Source organism: Leptodactylus fuscus, chromosome 8, assembly GCF_031893055.1.
Source record: "Leptodactylus fuscus isolate aLepFus1 chromosome 8, aLepFus1.hap2, whole genome shotgun sequence".
NCBI classification, from domain to species: Eukaryota; Metazoa; Chordata; class Amphibia; order Anura; family Leptodactylidae; genus Leptodactylus; species Leptodactylus fuscus.
The window spans coordinates 15,222,097-15,243,791 of NC_134272.1; the positions used below are offsets into that span (position 1 = coordinate 15,222,097).

The 21,695-nt window shown below is 45.8% G+C and overlaps 1 protein-coding gene across 2 annotated transcripts in view; it reads right to left on the minus strand.

Moving 5' to 3' along the window:
- Positions 1 to 2,093: 2,093 nt before the first annotated feature.
- The window catches only part of RAI1 (retinoic acid induced 1), a 98,339-nt gene continuing 78,737 nt past the window's right edge, over positions 2,094 to 21,695 (minus strand). For both annotated transcript variants that reach the window (XM_075285223.1, XM_075285222.1), the window contains 4 exons: positions 12,183 to 17,511; positions 7,696 to 7,789; positions 4,979 to 5,028; positions 2,094 to 3,413 (listed from right to left, as the gene is read on the minus strand). In XM_075285223.1, coding sequence (XP_075141324.1) covers positions 3,399 to 3,413; positions 4,979 to 5,028; positions 7,696 to 7,789; positions 12,183 to 17,495 — 5,472 coding nt within the window. In that variant the 5' untranslated portion in view covers positions 17,496 to 17,511 and the 3' untranslated portion in view covers positions 2,094 to 3,398. The remainder of the gene's footprint in view (positions 3,414 to 4,978; positions 5,029 to 7,695; positions 7,790 to 12,182; positions 17,512 to 21,695) is intronic.

Here is a 21,695-nt window from a genome sequence, read left to right on the forward strand (position 1 = left end):
TATTCCAAACCAAAATGGCTGCCAGTAGTTGCTCTCCCTTCTAGGAACAGCAGGGCGCAGCTCTCACACCCCTAGTAATTATTCTGTGTCTGATAGTCTTTTTCGGTAGTGGTCTGCAATCCGCAGCCCTCCCCTGTATTCTTGTACTCCATATATCTCATATTATACGTAATTGCACTATATAGTCAGACTTGGACCATCTCCATATCAAAAAATTTTGCATAACTAATCTCTAGCCATGTTGAATGAAGTTTGGTGGACCCTCTTACTATCAAGCCCTATCAAGTGGAACGCGACGTAAAGGTAAACCCAAACCATTCTACATGGGTATATTTTATGTGCACCCGTGTTCACCAGGGCGGTCACTTTCATCATGAACCATCATGCTTTACAACGCCACATTCAGATGTCTCATATCCGGGGTGGTCCTAGCCCCCTGGCTATTACTATGACCTCCATTAGGTCCAGTTCTAAGTTGACTTCTCACCATGTACATACACCAGACCCACCCGACTACTGGGGCATCACCAGATTGTACGACTTCTTCTCAGATCTTATTTTCTTAGCCTTTTTTGTACAGAGGATTTTATTCTGAAATATTTATAAGTTTCTTTTATAAGGAAAAAAAAAAATAATAAAGTAGTTTTTTGCTTTGCTCCGGAGTCTTCATTCATGGATCTCACCATAGAATGTAATGGCAGTACTTTGTTCAATGAAATGTGAATTTAAAGGGGAAGTCCAGCTTGGGGAACCATTTATCAGTAGGCTGGGCACCTAGATCGCTGCTGGGACCTCCCACTTTTTGCACTGGTAATATAGAGAGAGTCATCAAAAAACCCTTGGCCGTTGCTGTCTGTGATCCTACAATGATTTAGGCTTTCACGGACTGGACGACAGATGCGGAAAATGGCCACGAAAACCAAATTAAATTACCTGTTTTTGACATCCAATATGCATCCATGGGGCACGGATTCCTAAAAAACTAAGGTATATGAGTGATGCATGCGTTCAGCAATATGATATCCCACACGTTCCATCCAAAAACACAGACATAGACTCTCATTGAGTTGAAATGAAGTGTGTATAGAGTCTCACAGAACACATACAAGCAAGTTTTAAACTCCTGTAAAAGAGCTGTGCAAGAAGGAAAATCAGGCTGCCTTTGTCTAAAAACAGCGCCACACTTTTGCACAGGTTATTTGTGGTATTGCAGCTCTTCCTCATTCACTTCTGCAATACCAAACTCAACCCATGTTTTTCTAATCCTGTATGACACCCTTTAAATACAGTCACCTGGGAAGGCTCTTTGGCTTAGTGTGATCCATAGCCACCCTGCTATGAGGCTCCTGGACAAAGGGAATTGACATAGAATCGAAATAAAGCGGTTAGAGGTGTACAATGATGAAACACCTATAGGGGCCACTATTTTAATCTCATGTCATTGGATGGCGCCACCTATATCCAGATTTACACAGGTTTCAATCCATTGTTTCCACCAGGCAAGGCAGGAGTCCATAGTCCAGACCCTTTTTCTTGTACTAGTAAATTCAGTGCAGTGTTCTCTGTTATCAGCCATTTCTGCCTGAAGATAAGCAGTCTGTATCCAACTTGCATGCTTAATGCACACTGCCACCTGCTGTCTCTATATGGAATCACACCTCAACATCTGTCATTGCGAATCCCGTCAACGCTGAAGAATTTTGAAGGGTGTTTCACCATACCCCCAAGTCTATCCACCCTGCCCTGCAGTTAGATAGTTTAGGTTCTGCTGAGTCAAACGGTGCTTTTCCCATGTGAATCGCTGCCTCCGTTGCGGAGATATCACCTTTTTTGTCGGTGTCAATGAGAGCTTTGAAGTAACAAGGGCGCCGCCATTACTTCAAAGACCTAATTTGCATATCAATAAAATGGCGATAACTTGACAACGGAGGCAGCGATTCACAAGAGGAAAACACCGTTTGACTCAGGTGACCCTAACCTACCTAGCTGCGGGGCTGGGTTGATACGCTGGGTTGTGGTGACAGACTCCCTTTAAGGACACTAGCTCGTATTTTAAAGATGGCCGACACATAGACATACCACGAACGCTTCATTGTAGATTTTATTGACATTCCCAATAGCCTCTTTTACTCTTAAAGAAAATAAACATCTTTTAGAAAGCTCGGTACACACAGTCTTCAGTGTGAAGCAAATTTACTAAAAAGAACACTAGCTTTAACCCTTAAGCTGCCGGCCCAGCCTGCAAAAGCGCGACGTTTGCGGGCCTTTCCGGCAGCTGCAGGGTTAAACATTTACAGTCTTCATATATTATATATATGCATATGTATACACATATATATATACACACACCATAAAATGAGGCATTGTCCATACTTTTGACTGTCAAACACTTTGTATTTACAGCAGGAATCGTGTCGGCGCTGAGCCGCAGAGGGCAGCGAAATGTCGCGGTTTAGTGGTCAGCTGACTTCTTGGAATGTGGCCCCCGTGGCCCAGCAGTAGTCGATGCAGTTTTTTTAAATTTTTTTTGCCGCTGTGTGTTGCTGATAATGTGCTCCACTCCAGAATCATTGAAGAAGTAACATGACTGGATGAAAGGCCGCAAGAAGCGGCGTGACGAGATGAACAAGTGTACGAGAAGCGGGGGGGAGGGGGCACTCAAAATGGCTGATGACAGCACAAAATAAGACACGAAGACAAGTACCATGGCGGGGGGTTGTCAGATCAGATGAGTGATGTAGTCTTAATACATAGAACATACAACAGCCGGGAAGAAACATTCAGAAATCCCTTTTGGTTGGTAGTGATCTGTCTCTTTTCTTGCAGGAAACGCACAATTTGAGGCGCAGATATCCAACTGGCGGCCATCTTGTCAACCATCTTGACAAGCTGTGCCCTCCTCTAGCAGGTGTAGGGTTCCACTGGATGTGAGACCAATGTCCGTGTCACAGTCTGAGCTGGGTATTGGAACACTACAACTTCCGCCCTCTTGCTTGCCATGTGTTAGGAGCAAAGGGTTGTCGTCAAACAAACTCTGGTTAATAGTTTCCGACTATGGGCATAATCCAGAAACCGGCATCGTCACCGGCCGTATCAGTGCAAATTCCGTGTCAGCTTTATTGCGCCATGACACAACCGCCATCCCGATGCGATCCTGGTGTAGGCCCTCGGATTTCTCGCCTTTCTTACGTCATCATCTGTGTGAGGAAACGCCTCCTTTAAGACACTAGGGACCCCTTAATCCTGCACGGTCAACACATGGGCATGGTAGGGCCTGAACCAACTGTAGTTACGATGGAGGCTGGCAGCTTATACTCCCCTGCTTGGCGCTGTGACAGTGCTGAGGAGTGAATGAAAGATCCAGGGTGTGATGGCGGTAATGTTTACTTCAGAGACGGTTACACCAGGTGCCTCTGTAAGACAGAAAAGGGGACGCTATGGTGAGATAAATATGGCCGTGTAACCCCTTCATGACAGCGAGTACAATAGGAAGTTCAGCCACATGGATGGTTGCCTTACAACAGGCCCCATAGGACCAGAGGTGACTACACTACGCTCCACGCTTACCGCCTAAAATACAAAAGAACGGAAATTTCACCGCCAATCCCTCTGTTAACCGAAGCGGGAAGTATTGGCTAGATAGATATCTATAACACGGGGTAAAAATGAGAGAGGGGCAGAAGTAGTGCAACATTACGGGGCAGATTTATTATCGAGGCCTAAAAAAGTCGCTGATTTTTTTTGCGCAACTTTTTTTTACGCCACTTTCGTGATAATGCGGTGTCCAGTGGGAGGGGCTATTGGGCTATTTTTAACATTTGTGTCAGAAAATTGTCGCAAATTTCACTTAGATAAAGGGTGCGCCACATTTATGAGGAGTTGGGCGCCATCATGTCATATATGAGGCACACATTCTGGTGGCTAGGGTACTAATATTGTGTTTTTGGTGCGGCACAAACGTTTCTTCTGCGGCCAAACTGTGGATTTTGTGCCATGTGGGGCCCCGGCCTTACGCCGCCCTCCCCGGTTTCCTTAAAGGGGATATGACTATAAACATAAATGACTATGAGAGGGCATTCACACGGAGTAACGCCAGGCGTGTATCATAGCCATACACGTCAGCGTTACGGCAGACTGCTGAACACTTCCCATTCACTTCAATGGGAGCGCTCGTAACAGCGGCGTTTACGAGCGCTCCCATTGAAGTGAATGGGAAGTGTTCGGCAGTCTGCTGTAACGCCGGCGTGTACGGCTGTGATACACGCCCGGCGTTACTCCGTGTGAATGCCCCCTAAATGAGTTGTGGGGGCAGATATAGGATGACAGGTGTGTTCAGTGTCAGTCTTCATATATTCGGCACCAGCGGGTGCGCCTAATTTATAAAGGGGTAAATGCCCCCTCATCCATTAGGTGCACCCTGTGACAGGCCGTGAGCTTGCAATGACATCTACACTAGCTTGTAGATGGCGTACACTTCAGGGATCATACATCTGGTATGGCCAGCGATCAGGAGGCGAAAATTTTTGCTCATATACCCAATTTACACAAAAACTTGTGACTTTTACACCATAAGGCTGGTGTACGAGTTGTAATAAATTTCCCCCTTTGTTCTCCCATAAAAGTGCTGTTTCCAACCCAAAAATGATGTAATTTATAGCGCAAAGCTGCCCTCTGCTGGACAGGCCTGGTATCGCTTTAGAAAGCGAGAGTTTAAGCTTTCGAAACTAGAAAATGACATTCATTGCAACGTGATCCTGGAACCTGGAGCCATTTTGTAGTCTATGACCAGTTCTTAAGTAACACGTTAACCCCTCTGACTCTAAACCACATCATTTTAGGATTCATCCCACAAAATGACCATGGCCTTGTAATGAAGGATTTATTCCCTGAGCCTAGAAAGAGACCTGGGGTATTTGGGTTCATTTTCTGAACCCCTTTAAGTTCCAAAAACGTAAGAATAATATAGGCTCTACAATACCTTATGTTTAGGACATCTTAATGAGAAGTTCTCTTCATTTAACAAGCAACCTAGAACAGAAAACAATCAAAATATTAGTCTGCAGATTAAAAATAATTCACTTAAAGGGAGTGTCACCATACCCCAGCCCTGCAGATAGATAGGTTAGGGTCACCTGAATCATACTTGTGAATCGCTGCCTCCGCTGCCACGATATTGCTATTTTTGTCAATATGCAAATGAACACAAGGGCGGCGCCATTGCTTCAAAGAGTTCATTTATTTATATATTCATACAAACAGCGCTATCTCGGCAATGAAGGCAGCGATTCACAAGGGACAAACACCGCTTGAGTGTCCTAGAGGTGTCAGTCTCTAAATTTAGCAGATGTGTTCACTTTAAAGGGGTTATCCACGGAGTTAAAATTAGCTTAATTCATTTGGATGATGGACTTTGAGGGTTCCGGCCAGGTTACGACGCTCGGGTCATGTATTTGGAACCGGCCCCCAACCCTAGATCGGCTCCATTTCTTCTTCCCTGATCCCCGCCCCCCACAGTACAGGTCAGAGTGACCTGGGAGTTGGTACTGATCACGTGATCTGGGGTTCAGAACCAGGTCGCAAACCCTGGATCCATCATCAAGATCCCAACGGGTGAATTAAGGTCATTTTAACCCCTTCCTACTAGCACATCATTTTCTCGTCCCTCTGACGGGTAAAATCCTCCGTAATGTTCTGTATTTTCCATACAATAAATTAGGCAAAAAAAAATGTGTAACTTATGTCGGACTCTTCCAGAATCGGCGTAGCTGGGTATAGCCCGGGGAGCTGAGCCGCTGAGTATACAAGCTGTACGCCGCTCATGTAATTGATTTCCTTCTCCTCCCGTTGTTTCTGGACTTGGAGAAATGTCAATGTAAGCCCTGGGACGGGGGGAGATGTAAGACACGGGGAGTACGACTGCAAAACAGACCACAGAAAAATAAGAAGAGACAGACTATGAGCGCTGCTCCCCAAATCTCCTCTCAGGGGGCGACAAAGCAAGACGGGGAGATGAGCTGCTTGTCTTGTTTTACAAGCGGAGAGGCGGCCAAGAAGTACAGAGCGTCTGGACTGCCGGGCACGCAACTCATCAAATAACTCACTCCATATTACTAGCGCTAGTGAGAGCGAAACCTCCTTAAAGTGAACATGCACCTATTATTATCATGTCGTTTTAAGGCTGGGGCTACGTGTCGTGCAATCTAATATCGTCATATCGCCTTGAAACGCCATCAATGACGTACATACATGGCAGACCTCCTGACAGTCCTGGATTCTGGGGGCTGTCCCACTATCCTGGGCACAAGAGATATGGCCGCCTGCATCTCCTTCACCGTTCAGCCCCTAGCTCTGCTCTCAACAGCTGGGATATAACAGAGCCTTACAGTGTTGGGGGTCACAAAAAGAGTGCGTTACGGTTTGGGGGCTACAATAAGGCGGCATTACAGTGAGGAGGACCAGAAAAAGTGATAATTGTGGGAGGCCACAATGACAGAATAATATATTGTGGGAGCAACAAGAAGGTGAGGGGGCCCAATAAGTGGGATTATACTGTAGGGTCCACAGTCAGGGGTTATAATAGTGTGTGCGGACTATAATGTAGGAGCATTATACTGTGAGGGGGGGGGGGCACAATAAGGGGAACTATAATGTAGGGGACATGACAAGGGAGTATTATACAGTCTTTGAGCCACAAGGAGGGAATATTACAGTGTTGGGGGTTGTAAGGGGGACTTTATATTGTGTGAGGGCCACAAGGGGGCATAATACTGTGTAAGGGCTGATGGGGAGACATTATACTGTGTGAGGGCCACAAGGAGGGGACATTATACTGTGTGGTGGCCACAAGGTAGGGACATTATACTGTGTGGTGGCCACAAGGTAGGGACATTATACTGTGTGGTGGCCACAAGGTAGGGACATTATACTGTGTGGTGGCCACAAGGGGCATGATACTGTGTAAGAGCTGATGGGGAGACATTATACTGTGTGGTGGCCACAAGGAGGGGACATTAAACTGTATGGGGACCACAATAAGAGGGCGATACACTGTGGGGCTACAAGGGGGGCAGTATACTGTGTGAGGGGCACATAAGGGATCATGGATGGGGAAGAGGCGTTGCTTAGTAGGTGTACATTTGCTGCGACTTGCTATGCAGACCTCTCCCCTCTTTTGGACCTCTGGAAGTACTGCTCAATTTTTAGAAGTTGCCATTGCAGTGTCTTTAGGGTCACACTGCAACCCCATTTTCTGACAACCAAAATTCTGTACTGGTTCAATTCACACTATGTCTTCAGTGTGGTCAGAGATCTGTTTTCCCGATACAAAGTTCCAAATCCTCTGCACAATTGTGATTCAAGATAAAACTGTAAATATATTCAGCTGCCACTAGGGGGTCCACAGCCCACTGTTATATATACTGTTAAGCTCCCCCTAGTGGCGTGATTGTACTTAACCCTTAGATTCCACTTACCGTCTGATGCGCGCACAGCTGAGATATAAGGAGCTGTTTGATGGAGACCTTCATCAAGGTAGAAAATCAGAAGTGAAGACCCCAACAAACAGCCCTCTATATCTCAGCGTCCTCGACTCAACATAGGGACTGAGTGACATAACACTTTAACAATTTGACATAAGGCAGTGAACCAGAAACAAAATCTATTCTACCCAGAATGCAGTGCAGCGCCGTGACTCACCTGCCTCGGTGGCGCACGTGTAGTGGTAGGTCTGCACGCAACCCTTGTGGCTGCAGCCCACAGTCGCTCCTGGCTTCTGACACCTGGGACAGAGCTGTAAGACAAGGAGAGGAGTCATTTGTCAGACAAGGTCGTTCTGGGACAGGTTTATACAAGGTCAGCGCAAAAATATAATAAGCCGAAGGTGATTCACCGCCATTCTATGTCACTACCCAGAAGCCTCAGCGGCAGTTCCATGGGTTTCTTCTGTGCAGACTTGTCTGAGAATGTCAACATGCTGACAACCGTCTAATCTGCAGCTCACTAAGAAGACGGCAGAGGATACGCAGTGTCTGTACCCGGAAACTTCTAGAATAAATCTACATAAAAAGGACCTAGCCTGCATATGGGCATTACAATAGTGTCTGTATTATACTGCAGAGCTGAAATCACAAGTCTAGAGGAAATCAATCATCCAGAATTCTCTGCTTGTTCAGTGTCAGTGAGCGCAGCTCTGGAGTATAATACAGGATGTAACTCAGGATAAGCAATGTAATGTATGTACACAGTGACTGTACCAGCAGAATAGTGAGCGCAGCTCTGGAGTATAATACAGGATGTAACTCAGGACCAGTACAGGAAAAGTATTGTAATGTATGTACACAGTGACTGTACCAGCAGAATAGTGAGCGCAGCTCTGGAGTATAATACAGGATAAGTAATGTAATGTATGTACACAGTGACTGTACCAGCAGAATAGTGAGCGCAGCTCTGGAGTATAATACAGGATAAGTAATGTAATGTATGTACACAGTGACTGTACCAGCAGAATAGTGAGCGCAGCTCTGGAGTATAATACAGGATAAGTAATGTAATGTATGTACACAGAGACTGTACCAGCAGAATAGTGAGCGCAGCTCTGGAGTATAATACAGGATGTAACTCAGGATCGGTACAGGATAAGTAATGTAATGTATGTACACAGTGACTGTACCAGCAGAATAGTGAGCGCAGCTCTGGAGTATAATACAGGATAAGTAATGTAATGTATGTACACAGTGACTGTACCAGCAGAATAGTGAGCGCAGCTCTGGAGTATAATACAGGATAAGTAATGTAATGTATGTATATAGTGACTGTACCAGCAGAATAGTGAATGCAGCTCTGGAGTATAATATAGGATAAGTAATGTAATGTATGTACACAGTGACTGCACCAGCAGAATAGTGAGCGCAGCTCTGGAGTATAATACAGGTTGTAACTCAGGATCAGTACAATATAAGTAATGTAATGTATGTATATAGTGACTGTACCAGCAGAATAGTGAGCGCAGCTCTGGAGTATAATACAGGTCACAGCTATCTTTCTACTTGTTTTCTCTGATGTGTTTAGGCTCATACCCCTACTGTCTATAGGTCTGAGGCTCAGTATCTCACACAGTATCTTATGGTTGGGTTGGACATGCGGACAATAGGTCTGTGTTCCATTGTCAGTCCATACAGCTGCATTACATGTGATGTTTAGTGAGACTGAGCCAATACGTGTCAGTAAAACCACATGTACACCAATATATGCCAAGCATAGTGTACAAACGAGAGCTAAACAAAGCCTTACAGGACATGTACAGTATATGCGTCTGATATTAATATGGGCCTGTACAGCACATGAACAATATGTAGCATCCCTTGAGGGATTTGCAGACTAGCGCCAGCTCTTGAGTGCGTCCCCTAAAGGGTAGCGGGAGCTGTCAGAGGTACAAGAGTACAAGAGCTTCTCCCCAAGCATAAGATCTTTCTTGCCATGTTAGTACTGGGAATAAACTATACATTTGGGATAGAGTTGCCCTTTAAATAAAGGATGAGCAGGAACCCCAGTAAGCCATCCTCTGTGATGTTTGTGTAATCTCTGCACTACAGATGTAGCGGTGCCTTCCAACTTCATCAAGTATGATCACAGTGCAGCAAAAATTCTGCGTGGGCGTCATAACCCTGTGGATCTGAGCTTTGATGCAGATGGAAAAATCTGGGGCACAGAATACAGATGGAGGTACAGGGGCAGAGTACTAGGATTATGGGAGGGAGATGTTGTGCATCTTCTGCCAGTGCTGCTCAGGATTTCCAGATTTCTGATAGAGAAGAGACAGAAGCCCAAGGAGGTGCAATTATTACGACAGACATAATTAAAGGGAGTGTGTCACCAGACTCAGCATATCAGATAGATAGGTTAGGGTCACCTGAATCTAACAGTGTTTTCCCTTTGTGAATCGCTGCCTCCGTTGCCGAAATAACCGCCACTTTTGTCAACATGCAAATGAGCTCCAGGGCGCCACCATTGTTGCAAAAACTTCTTTTGCCTTTTGACAAAAATGGCTCTATCTCTGCAACGGAGGCAGCGATTCACAAGGGGAAAACACTGTAAGATTCAGGGGATCCTAGCCTATCTATCTGCAAGCTGGGTTGATTTGTCAGGTCCTGGTGACACACTCCCTTTAAGGGACAATCCACCCAAAGGCATCTTTTCATATGACAACAGTGGTGGAGCGATTGTTAGGCCTTCCCATTGATTCAGAGAATCCCACTGTGTCGTCCCTGTACATTCACTGGCCATATGGTAGCCATAATCTTCATATTTATCACAATGTGTTTCCCCTTTAAATTTGTTAACTTTTTGGCTAAAATCGTGATGACAGTCTTGCAGTGTGGCGCTAACACAGAACATTATATAAAACCCTTTTATGCAATCATTATATAAGACTGTACTGCTGTACAATGAGTATAGACGCCTGTGAGGATGCAGTAACTTGTCCTGGCCACTAGGTGGTGGAATTGTCTTATAGCGCAGATCTTACCGCTTCACCACAAAATTAAAGGGGAAGTGCAATTTTACTTTACTGCTGCAACCTGTCATGTCAGATGTGGCTAGATGGGTATTTTTTTTGCATATTTTTATAGGAGTTTTATGTAAATTAAGCTTTTTTACTGTATCACGGTCATCAGTATATGATCTGTGGGGTCTGACACCAGGGCTCCGCTCAGATCAGCAGATCCAGTAGCCCCAGGGGCTAGAAGCTGGTGAAGTGTACGGGGAGCGTGTGCAGCAATGTTCCTTTTCAAGTAATAGGAGCGGTACTGCAATTCCCCAAAACCGGTGGACGCAGCTGCTTTGACTCTCTTATTGCTTAAACAAGAGCAGCCTCTGTATGTGCTCCCCGTGCACTGCAGCTGCCGAAATCCAAACAGCTGATCTGTGTGGGCTCCAAATGTCAGACCTCACAGATCAGATACTGATGACCTATCCTGTTTGTAGGTCGTGGGATGAAAAATCAATTTGAGGTGAGCAAAACTCCTGCCTTGGTTATTTAGCTCAGGCCCGGTTCCGATCTGCTTTCGATATTCCGTTCGGGAATAGACTATAGACTATAATGGGGTCCGTGTGGTTTCCGCACAAAGCATGCGGAGAGAAAAGTGCTGCTTGCAGGACTTTTGTCTTCACATGAATCGTGCGGACACCGCACAGAAACCACACGGACCCCATTATAGTCTATGCGGTCCGTGTGGTTTCTTAGCTAACCGCTTTTTATTGCATATAGGTTTCCATTCTGGGGGTCCACAAGCAGAATAACAAGCGCAGATGTGACCCGGGCCTCACAGTACAATGTCTAGACTGGATCCAATTGTAACAAACTCTCAGCTGTAAGATAGACTACATTTGTTGGCATTTTTTATGCTAAGCCTTGATTCACATGACGGTGATATAAAACATCTGTGAAGCCTGTACTTTGTTCATGGTCCTCTCGTACCCAGGGGGCGTCTGTTTTCACGGATCTCTCATCCATTTGTGTGCACTGAGGGATCCGTAAAAACAGGACATGACCTATTTTTTGTTAGTCCGTTAAAATGGGCTGTCAAAAACAGTCGGCCGTGTGAATAGCGCCCATTGACATATAGTGAACTTAATGCAGCCGTGTGACCGACATCATACCACCGCTTGTGTGAATGCAGGCTAATGACTTATCCATCAGAATCTGATCGCGTGAGATCGACACCCGGGTCCTGCACTGATCATCTGATCCAGCGATCTCTGGGTTTAGCTCTGCTTCTATTCAAGTAATAGAGCTGTAGTACCCTGGCACCACCACTACAGGATGGATGGGGCTGTAGCTCTGAACTTGTTACTTCAATAATAGCAGGTACCCAATGGCAGCTGGATCAGAGGATCAGTATACTGTTCAGGTGTTGGACCCCCATAGATCAAGCACTGATTTCCTATGCTGTTGGAGCAGGAAACCCATTTAAGCTCCCATTTACTGATAGGCTCTGTACACTGTGTAGCAACTAGGCCGAGCTGTTCAAGTGATCAGTGGGGATTCCAAGTATCAGACCCCCACAAATCTGACCTCTTCTATGTATAGGCCATCAATGTGTAGTCATGGACAGCCCCTTTAAGTTCCAAAAATTTCAACGACAAAAACTCCTAAACATTTGACTGCGTATTTCAGTGTTACTCACTCCAGAGGCCGCCATCTGTATAGCTTCATGGACACCATAAAGTTTTCCGGCCACTAGGTAAACTCCGCTGGTCCACACAGCACAAGCTTCATGGACCCAGTGCTCCTGTGTCTCGGCCTCCGGTGAATGAGACTCGGAGCTTTTGCTGCAATGGTGTCTCCTGGGCTTCTCAGTGTCCGTCCCCTCTGTCTTTTTATTACAGCAGTAACAGCTGGGCAGCTTCCTGAGCATTGCACGGGAACTAGAGCGGAGATTGTTGTGTTTGACTACGTCAGTGGTTCCACTGTCCGTGCAAGACGTCCTCCCGCTCCCTGCTGTGCAGACAGAATCTACTGTCTTGGAGGACTTCTCTGTTGAGGTGTCCTCTGGTTTGACTTTCTCTTTCGGCCTTGTTTTCTTGTTAGGTAAACAGTCCATGGGGTAATAGGGGCCGCAGAGATCACCCAAGTCTTTATAGTTGGCAGGGCAACGGCACAAGCAACAGAGAAGACAACCAGAGCTCACCGACTTGCAAACGAGAGGCCCCAACTGCATCCTAGAAGAAAACGGCAGAGAGCCTTGATTGGAAAATGTGACCGAGGGAGACGAAGAGTGGACGGCGCTTCTCTCCTTCAATAGTCGCATCTCATCGCCAGCAGAATTGACGACCGTGCAAGTGGTAACGAAGGCATTTTTTTTCTCCATCTGAATATATGGGGAGAAGAGCCGGACTCTGCTTTCAGCCCGAACTGGTTTGGAGGACACATACTTTAATTTAATTTCCGGCTCTTTGGGTACAACCACAGGAAGGTTTTGCCTCTTTGACTGTCGCTTGGTTGCAGGGGCTTGGCTGGTGGACCTGCTTCGAGGAGTATACTTGCGTTGCTTCTTGGTGTAGCCATTGAAGGTTGGATACTTTGCTTTTTTCCTAGGTCTGGTTTGGGACAAGGGTTCCCCAGATGTGTCGGGCAAACTGGAACTCTCTTTGGGCCCAACCTGTTTGCATTCACTTGAGCGGAACTTACTGGTCAAAAGAACGCTGTCCGATAGAGCTTTATCTTTAGATGTAAGGAGCACAGATGGAGAAGAACCAAGAAGCTTCTTTGCTGTTGCTTTAGAAGTGCCTGGGGAACTTTTGGATCTCCCTCGCCTGAACTTCTTTTTGGGGACAGAAATAGGCTTTTTGGGACCAGGACAGTTGCCCTCCTTCTTGGTTACATTTTGTAAGCCGGTCTCTCCATGGAGTGAATTTGGAGCTGCTTTCTTCTTGTAGAGGTGTTTTCCTCTAAGGGACTTATTGCTGGGACCTTGACAGTTTCCATGATGTGGTTCACGGTCCAACTTCGAAGAATCAGTACGGGACAAATCCTGGGCCATCGTCTTTGCGTTAACATCTGTGGTTAGTAAAGCGCCATCTTTCATTTCCCTTCCTTGGGCAACACTACTCAAACAACTGCTGTTAGAAGCCAAAGAATTCATTGTTCCCATCATGGCCGCTCCTTGCTTCTTTTGATTTGGTGATGTAATTTTTTGAACAATGGCTTCCAGTTTCAAGCCTCTACCTTTTCTCGGGGGCAAAACCTTCGTCTTCATTGGCCCATGATATGACGCACGTGAGGGCACCTTCAGACAAACCTCTTGGGTTACTCTCACCGCAGGGGCACTTAAGATGACCTTGCAATTCTTCTTCGACGCTATTGCTATCTTGACCTTCTTCTCTTTTTTGATTGGCTTAATTTTTTTGAATAAGTTGGGAGGGGTCTCCGACTTTTGCTCTTTAGCCTTTTTGCCACGTATGATCAGGTTTCTTTTTTTGGCCGGAACAGGAGAAATTAAACTTGACTTCCTCTTCAGAGAATGCAAGGGTCGCTCGGGATTTTTGACATTTATTCCCACTGCTGCGTTTGCGAGTTTCATCCTTTTCCTGACTTTTGGCATTATCTGAAATGTATCTGCGGCAGAGCAATTGTTGGCGATTATTTTCTTTAAAGATGAACGCTTCTTAAGGACAAAGTTCATTCCCTTCTTTCCTCTTCTTCGCTTTGCCGGGAAGAGCTCCTGTTTCTTGCTTCGTGACCTTAGAATCATGGATCGTTCATCCTTCAGAATGCTGAAGCCATTTTCTTTCGTCTTCTGAGTGCTGCCGAGGATTGTGGCTGAGTCATTTTGTAGAAGGAACACGTTTTCATCATTAGACGCCGGTACCATTTTCAGGGCATTCTTCCCACCTCTCCTTCCCGTCTTATATGGGGCTCTCTCCTTCTCACCGAATGCCCCTTTCTTTTCTTGAAGAGGAGTCTTTAAACCTGTCCCACATCCTTGAAGTTCTATTTTGGCAGTAGAGGATCGGGTGCACATCCTTGCCTGTGTCACTTCGGTCACTGGAGCCTTACTGATCACTGCTATTTCTTTCACACTTTCTGTCTGGTCCTTATGTTCTTCACTTTCACCTTTACTATCCGATTCCTTTGGAATTTGGTCAAGAACATTAGGCTGAACAGTTTCGGCAATTTTGCAATGACTCCTTCGACCACGCAGAGATTTCTTCTCAATGACTTCTTCGGGTTTTGTAGTTGGCTGATTATTCATTAATTCAGGTTTTTTTTCTTCTGTCTCTTCAAGGCTTCCTGGTTCTAGCGCATTGTCTTCAAGGTCTCCTTCAACTTTTTCTTTTGTGTCGTCGATGTGCGGTATTGTGGATTCAAACCAGCTTTTCACTTTCGACTCTGTTTCAACAGCGGGACCGAGCAACATGATAGAATTGCAAGACAAATGCGAAGGTGCTACCAAATTCTCCTTCTCTTCTGTGCTTGGATTTTCTATGGACTCTGGTGTGTTAATGGAGGATAATGCTTCAGAACCCCTGGTAGGTTTTGTTATGGATTCATCATAAATAAAAGATTTTCTTTCTGAGAAGTCACACAGCGAGGAATAGTCTTCTGGTTCTAGATTTGACTCCTTTTGGGACGGTAGATCGGGTATATCTTGGAAGTCATCTTCAGTGTAACAGTCTCTGGTGTCTTCCAACCACTTTACATTGTCTTCTTTGCTATCTACGGGGTAAGCAATTTCTTCCGCACCCTCTTTATTGAACTCTTCTCCCGAGTCGTTTTCCAGAGGTGTCTCAACATCGGGCACATCAATTTGACTATCAACTTTACTTTCTTTGCTCTGAAACAAACCTTTTTGGAGATCTGAATGAAGGCTTAGCTCAATTTCTTTCCATCGAAGGCAAGACTCGGCCATGTTTTTATCTGGCCAGTCAAAGGGATCAGAATTTTTTGCACAATTTGTGTTTGCCACTGTATTTGAGTAACTGGAATAGCTGGCGCTAGATGTCACGGGCTCCACATTCTTTTCCGGGCCCAGGCCAACAGAATCTTTCTTGTTTTCTTCTGCAACTGTTTCATTAGATAACTGAAATTCCTTCTTCTCGTAGTAGTCCTCTTTGAAGTCATCATGGTTTCTCAGAGGGGTTTTTTCTGGGGCAACTTTCTTCAAAGTTCCCGTAAAGAGTTGTGCATTCTCCTGATCTGACCACGTGTTTTTGACCACTGATTCCACACAGGTGTGGTCAGGAAATGGGGATTTGGGTGAATTATTATCCATTTCTGGAGAATCGACCCAAGCCTTTTCTGCTTTCTCATTATCAATAGCATCTTGAAGAGCAATAATTTCTGTAGACAACTCCTCTTGGGATAGAGCATTAACCAGTAAGTGCGGGCATTCTCTCTCACTGCTCACCAGTTTTGCAAAGGTCTCCAAGGGAAGGTTGGCATGTATGCTCTGAAACGAATCATCAGACTTTGTAGACATGTTGTCAGGTGATGTCACAGAACATGTGGACAAGGACTCTGGCTTCATTTTGGTACTGTTGGCCCTGGCTGGGCTTCGTCCAGGCCCACAATATAAGTAATTCCTCTCTAACTGGTCATCAGAACCACTAAGATAGTCAGTATCTTGAACCTCAGCATGGACGGACTGAGGGGTACCAAGGGTCTCCGAAAGAGGTGTCCCCATTGGCTCAGATGAGTATGCACTGCTCTCTGAACTACAATGTTGTCCTTTCATTTGCTCAGGAGTCCTCGGAGAAGTCTTAATCGCCTTCTTTTGTGGAATTCCAGACTTGGTCATAAGAAGTTGTTGAACGGTTGTCGAGATATTCTCCACCTGCGATGTGAGGGCTGTAAGGCTTTGCAAACTGAGGTCAGACAGCAAGGTCTCTGGGATTTTGTCATTCTGCAAACTTTTTGTTTGAGACTCTGGACTGGAGGTGCCCGTAGGTGAAGGATTTAGGAGAGGCATATAGTGGCTGTGATCAGAAATACCCATAGGGAATGTGTTGGCGTTATGCTGTTGCTGGTTGTATTGAAAGTTCTCAATGTTTGGCATTAGTGGAGAGGGGGTGGAACTATAAGATGGGGATCTGCCCACGGACCGGGCTGGAGAATGGCTGGCACTTGGACTGAATGTTTGATAATACTGTTCTGGAGTTCTGCTGGGAGTCTCGGGTTGACAATATGCTTGGCCTTGTTGGCTGTAATGTTGTCCATGGTATTTGGCCATGTTTTGGTAGTGCAAAGTTTCCTGTGTATGGTGGCGCTGTGTTTGCTCAAAGGAAGCTATTCTGGATGACTGGTAGCCATGCATGGATTGCACCCTTTGTCCAGTGGTAGCCATAGCACGGTCATGAGGAGGGTTGGAAGGGGCTGTGCAACTTTTAAAGGTATGAGATACAGGGCTGCTCCCTGGGACGGAGGAGTACGTGGAAGTGGGGAAATTCTGGTTGAAGTGAGATGACTGGGTAAATGGCAAGGGGGAAGATGGGACGTCATTCTGGACCTTCTGCCGTGGAAGCTTAGTGTAAGGAAGATTTGGTTGTTGAGGGTGGTGTAGAGAGTGAGAACGGAAGGGTATCTGTCCAGTTGGATCTTGGTACGCTCTACTTTCTCCAGGGGTCTTCTTTATTACGTTTTCTTCATACTTTGCCCCTCCCAATGCCTGAGTTTGTCCCCAGTTTTGCATGCCATCTTCTCCGGTATACTGTCCCGGGTATACATTGCCCTCAGGGAAACTAGCAAAAGAAACCCTGCCTTGAAGCTGTTGGACATTCATGTGCTTGTCACCACGGGGGTATTTCTCCCCAGTATTGTTCTCGTAACCTTGATAGGACGTCTGGGCATAGTACCCTTTGGTCATCTGTCTCTGACGCACACAGTTGAGCCCCGGGTGACTTTGATGCCTGTAATTCTCCAGGCGTGAGGAATCCTGTGAAGATGGTTGGTAGTTCTGTTGGTTGCCGTGGAAACCACACCTTTCCCGAAAAGACTGCATGACTTGCTCTTGTTATCTGTAGAAAAAAATAGAACAGGAGAGATTCAGATACGAGGCTTTCACCTGCTACCACGCTAATCCTGCTACCCTGTCACTGCCGGCTTACCGACTTATAGTCACTGCTCCGTCCAAATGATAGGAATCCCTTAAGTTCAACCCAAATCTGCAATTTCCTGTCACGGGGCCTGATGTGCATTCATCCAGACAGCTTATCCATTCACACCCTATAACTGTAAAATGAGGCACCTCAGACCTCACGTCTCAGCCGCTTCCTATCAAATAAACAGACTATAGGTACCAACTTCCAGATTCACTTTAGACAGTGGCTGTGGAGTCTGTAGGCCAAATCCGACTCTCACTCCTTCACAAACGGAGCAGCAAAGTTCTTCTAATTCCGACAAAAAACTAGTGATCGAATTCCGATGAAAGTAAATCCATGCATCTAATAATATAATATCAATCGATAATCAATTTATTTTGAAGTTGACGTCAGCTCTGACTACGACTACACCAACACTCAGACCCCGACTCTACAATACTGCTTTAGGGCTGTGAAATAGCACGATTTTCATGACTGATGGATATCCGAGGGTATCAGTTTTCACGATCTATTGAGGGATCCGTGAAAATGGGCCGAGGAATGACATTCTATTATTTGACGAATCAGACACTCGGTTGCGTGAATAGATCTGCTGATCTCAATGGGGCTGTGTGCAATGTGTAGCAATTGGCATGAGCCTCACAGGGTCAACACCGTAGGGGGTTGTAGGGTTATAGGTTGGACTTGATGGACTGAGGTCTTCATCCAACCTCATCTACTATGTAACTACGTGAATAAGCTCTTAGACTTTATCTCCAAAAACTTTTGGCTGAAATATAGTCATACTCACGACCAGTGTACCACCTGGTTGCAATGTCTCCTATTGGGTTGATAATAGGAGTTGCATTACAACCAGGCAACCTAAGTTCTCCGACTACAAATCCCAGCATATCCTGACAGATGGGAAAATACAGGCTGCCTTCACCAGACGAGAGACCTATCAAGCACAAAGTCTGCCCACGTTCCTCAGTGAGTCTGTGAACGTGCCCACCACGCCGGCACCTGTGCCCCTCATTAGCTAAGGTTACCCAGTACTTTCCTATAGAGCCTGCACCAGCAGGACAGACCGTCCTCCCTCCCCCATGCAGTCAGCTGGTTCCCTCCCAGTGATTTGTGCAGGGGAAGATCAGCAACATTTTACATGATCTATGTTTGAAGCTGCACAGAAGGTGCTTTGGTGGAGCCAGACGCTGCATACAAATGAAATGTAGAGGAGTGCAAGCCATTCGTGCTGCTGCAACGCTGCCAATATCACAAGGTGCAGGATGAATTCCAGGCAGCGGCTTATTAGTGCTTAACCCCTTCTCCGCTATGGGGTGGTGGTGGGGGGGACTGCGCGCTGCAAAATAAGGTTCCTCGACAGCTCTAAAAAAAATAAATAAATAATGGCACGAAAAATCTACTCCACTCTACAGGGCGCCTTTTATTTCCTCCCTATGTATCTTCCCTAAAAGGTCTGGGATTTTTTTTTTTTTTTTTACTGTGAGAGGGGGGAGGGAGGTGGAGACGCCGGAGTCAGAAGCGATCAATTAATATCCAGGCTCTATAAAAATCTATCTACGCCACAGAAAAAAAAAAATAAAAAAAATAAAAGGCAAGAAGCACTCACAGGAAGGATCCGACGGCAATCCTTTCACAATCTCTGTGTGAGATTTCACCGGCGGGATGGAGCTGAAAATTAGCTATTGTGTGATGCGAGGGCAAAAAAGGAAAGGGGGGGAGGACTATTGCAATGCAATACAGGGTAGGGGTTAATATTTTGCGGTACACCGTGTATAGGCAGGATGAAAAAGGCCTGTGAATTTCATAGGTTAACCAGAGAAGGACAGGTTAGTCCTATACAATATAGGGGTTCTAGGCGTAAAGAAGCGGAGCACGACACTTTAATATGGCGTTAAAAGTCGGCCCCCGCACTCTGATCTCGGCGGTGGAGCCTGCGGGCAGCCGTCATTTGTTTACATGTGCTCCCTGCAGGATTGATTGGTCACGTCTGCTCTATAAGGATGGGATACATACAGGGAACGCATGTAAACAAACAATGGCCGCCCGTTCAGTCACGCTCCCCGTGGTTGGAAATTTAACCCTTTGGGGGGCAGTCACGTGTTCTTAAGGCACAAAGGGGATGTCTGTAAGACCTTTTGTGTCCTTTGCCGGATTGTGATGGCCCTTTAAGTACGTCAGGGTGCTTGATGTAAGATGGAAGATTTTGTACAGACCTTTATAATTCAACTGCCTGTAATAATAATAATACGACAGATATGTTGCTCGGAGTAACTAAAAAATGCGCGGATCCATAGAAGCTGATTGATGCACCGACCCTATTCTGCCATCTTATATTGCCATTTTTCCATCAACATCCAAGACGGACCTTGTTGCTCATACAAACCAATTGATGCCCGTGATCGTATTCCACCCGTTTTCCCTCAATAGTAAAAACGTCTTGCCATGGAAACCGACTTACGCACTGTCCCTATTCCCTGATCTTATTGCGCTATTTTTCTCTCCGTTTCCTTAATAGTAAAAATGTCTTTGTTGCCGATAGCGACCCCTTGATAAGGAGCTTTCATTTCTTGAACCGCTCCGGAAAAATGAAAGGCGAGCTGTGATTGGTTGCTCGGGGCCACAAAGACGCTCTCGTTATTAGACGATTTTGATAAATGAGGCCTAGTATAATAGTGGCGTGGCGTGCGGCGGTATATGGAGGGCTCCTCGCCGTCGTGGGTCCTGATGAGAGTCTTTCTGTTGTAGGCATTGTGTGCGAGTAAACATCTGTGCATTTTGGGTGGAGGAGGGGGACGGAGGGAGCGCAGTCTGAGGCCCCAGTAATTGCCTTCTGCTGCGGGCTGATCTGGTGGTGAAACGGTGAACGTCTGAGCAGACGAGCTGTGGCTGAGTAGAGCTGACACACTTTTACCCGTGTAGCATCCTCTGCCCTGGGGTCTGTAACTCCCACACCTGCTTGTGGCAGAACAATCAGAGCGGAGAGTGAGAGGAAGCACAGACAAGCAACGCCGCCTCGGGATACCTGCTGATACAGGGAAAGGAGATGAGACATAGAGAATTAGCGCTCCGCACCTCCTGCCGACCTCCGGGAGCACGGAAAATGACCAGAGGTGTCCTATAAACCGCAAAACATAGCAATATCCATTCCATGCTGGATGTAGCAGAGCTGGATTCGTCCGTTAAACCTCAGACTTACATCATCGATGGTAGAAATGGCTGTGAAAAATGGACGTTTTTCATGTCCGAGGGGCCCCCCATTTCCGAGATCCCTCATAGATTGGAATCTACAGGATCTGTGTAAATACGTAAAAATATGCAAATCTATTCTCCTGGATGGAATTAGGATAACAGAGTGCACTCTGTACACCACCCTATAGAGGGCGGCATCCTTACCATCATGAACGACTCAGTTATAAAGTCTTTTAATCATAATGTGGATTTAAATGCTAAATCAGTATTTCTGTCCCAAAAGGAACAGATTCCCAGCTATGGACAGCGCTGTTTCGGCCTATTGGGCCATCCTCAGCATAGCGTAGGGATACTGATTTAGCAGAGTGAGAGACTATAGACCAGGGTATGGGGGCACTCGTCCACATTAAACGAGTGCCCCCCATATCCTACGTAAAAATAGGACAGGAACATCAACAACAAAAAACCAAAAACGCCATGGAAATCGCTCGTACGTTAAAAATACACACAAATGTCCTGTTTTAACAGTCGTTCGCCATCTGTTCTGTTCCCGTTTTCGTTGGGATTTCATTGGTCTTTTTTTTGTTTGACCCAATCTATTACAGGATCTGTGTATATACATAAAAATAGGACAGGAACATAATCCCCCCTCCCCAAAAAACCGCCATGGAAATAGCTGATACACTAAAAATACACACACACACACGTCCGGTTTTAACAGCCATTTGGCATCTGTTCCGTTCCCGTTAGGATTTCATTGGTCTTTTTTTTTTCTTTCGACCCAACCTAGTGATCTGTTTTTAATGGGTGTTACGGTAAATCCATTTTTGCATTTTTTAAAAATGGAACCATTGATTTCTCTTGGGTCCATATGTTTGTCAAAAAGGACAAATATAGAACATCACAGT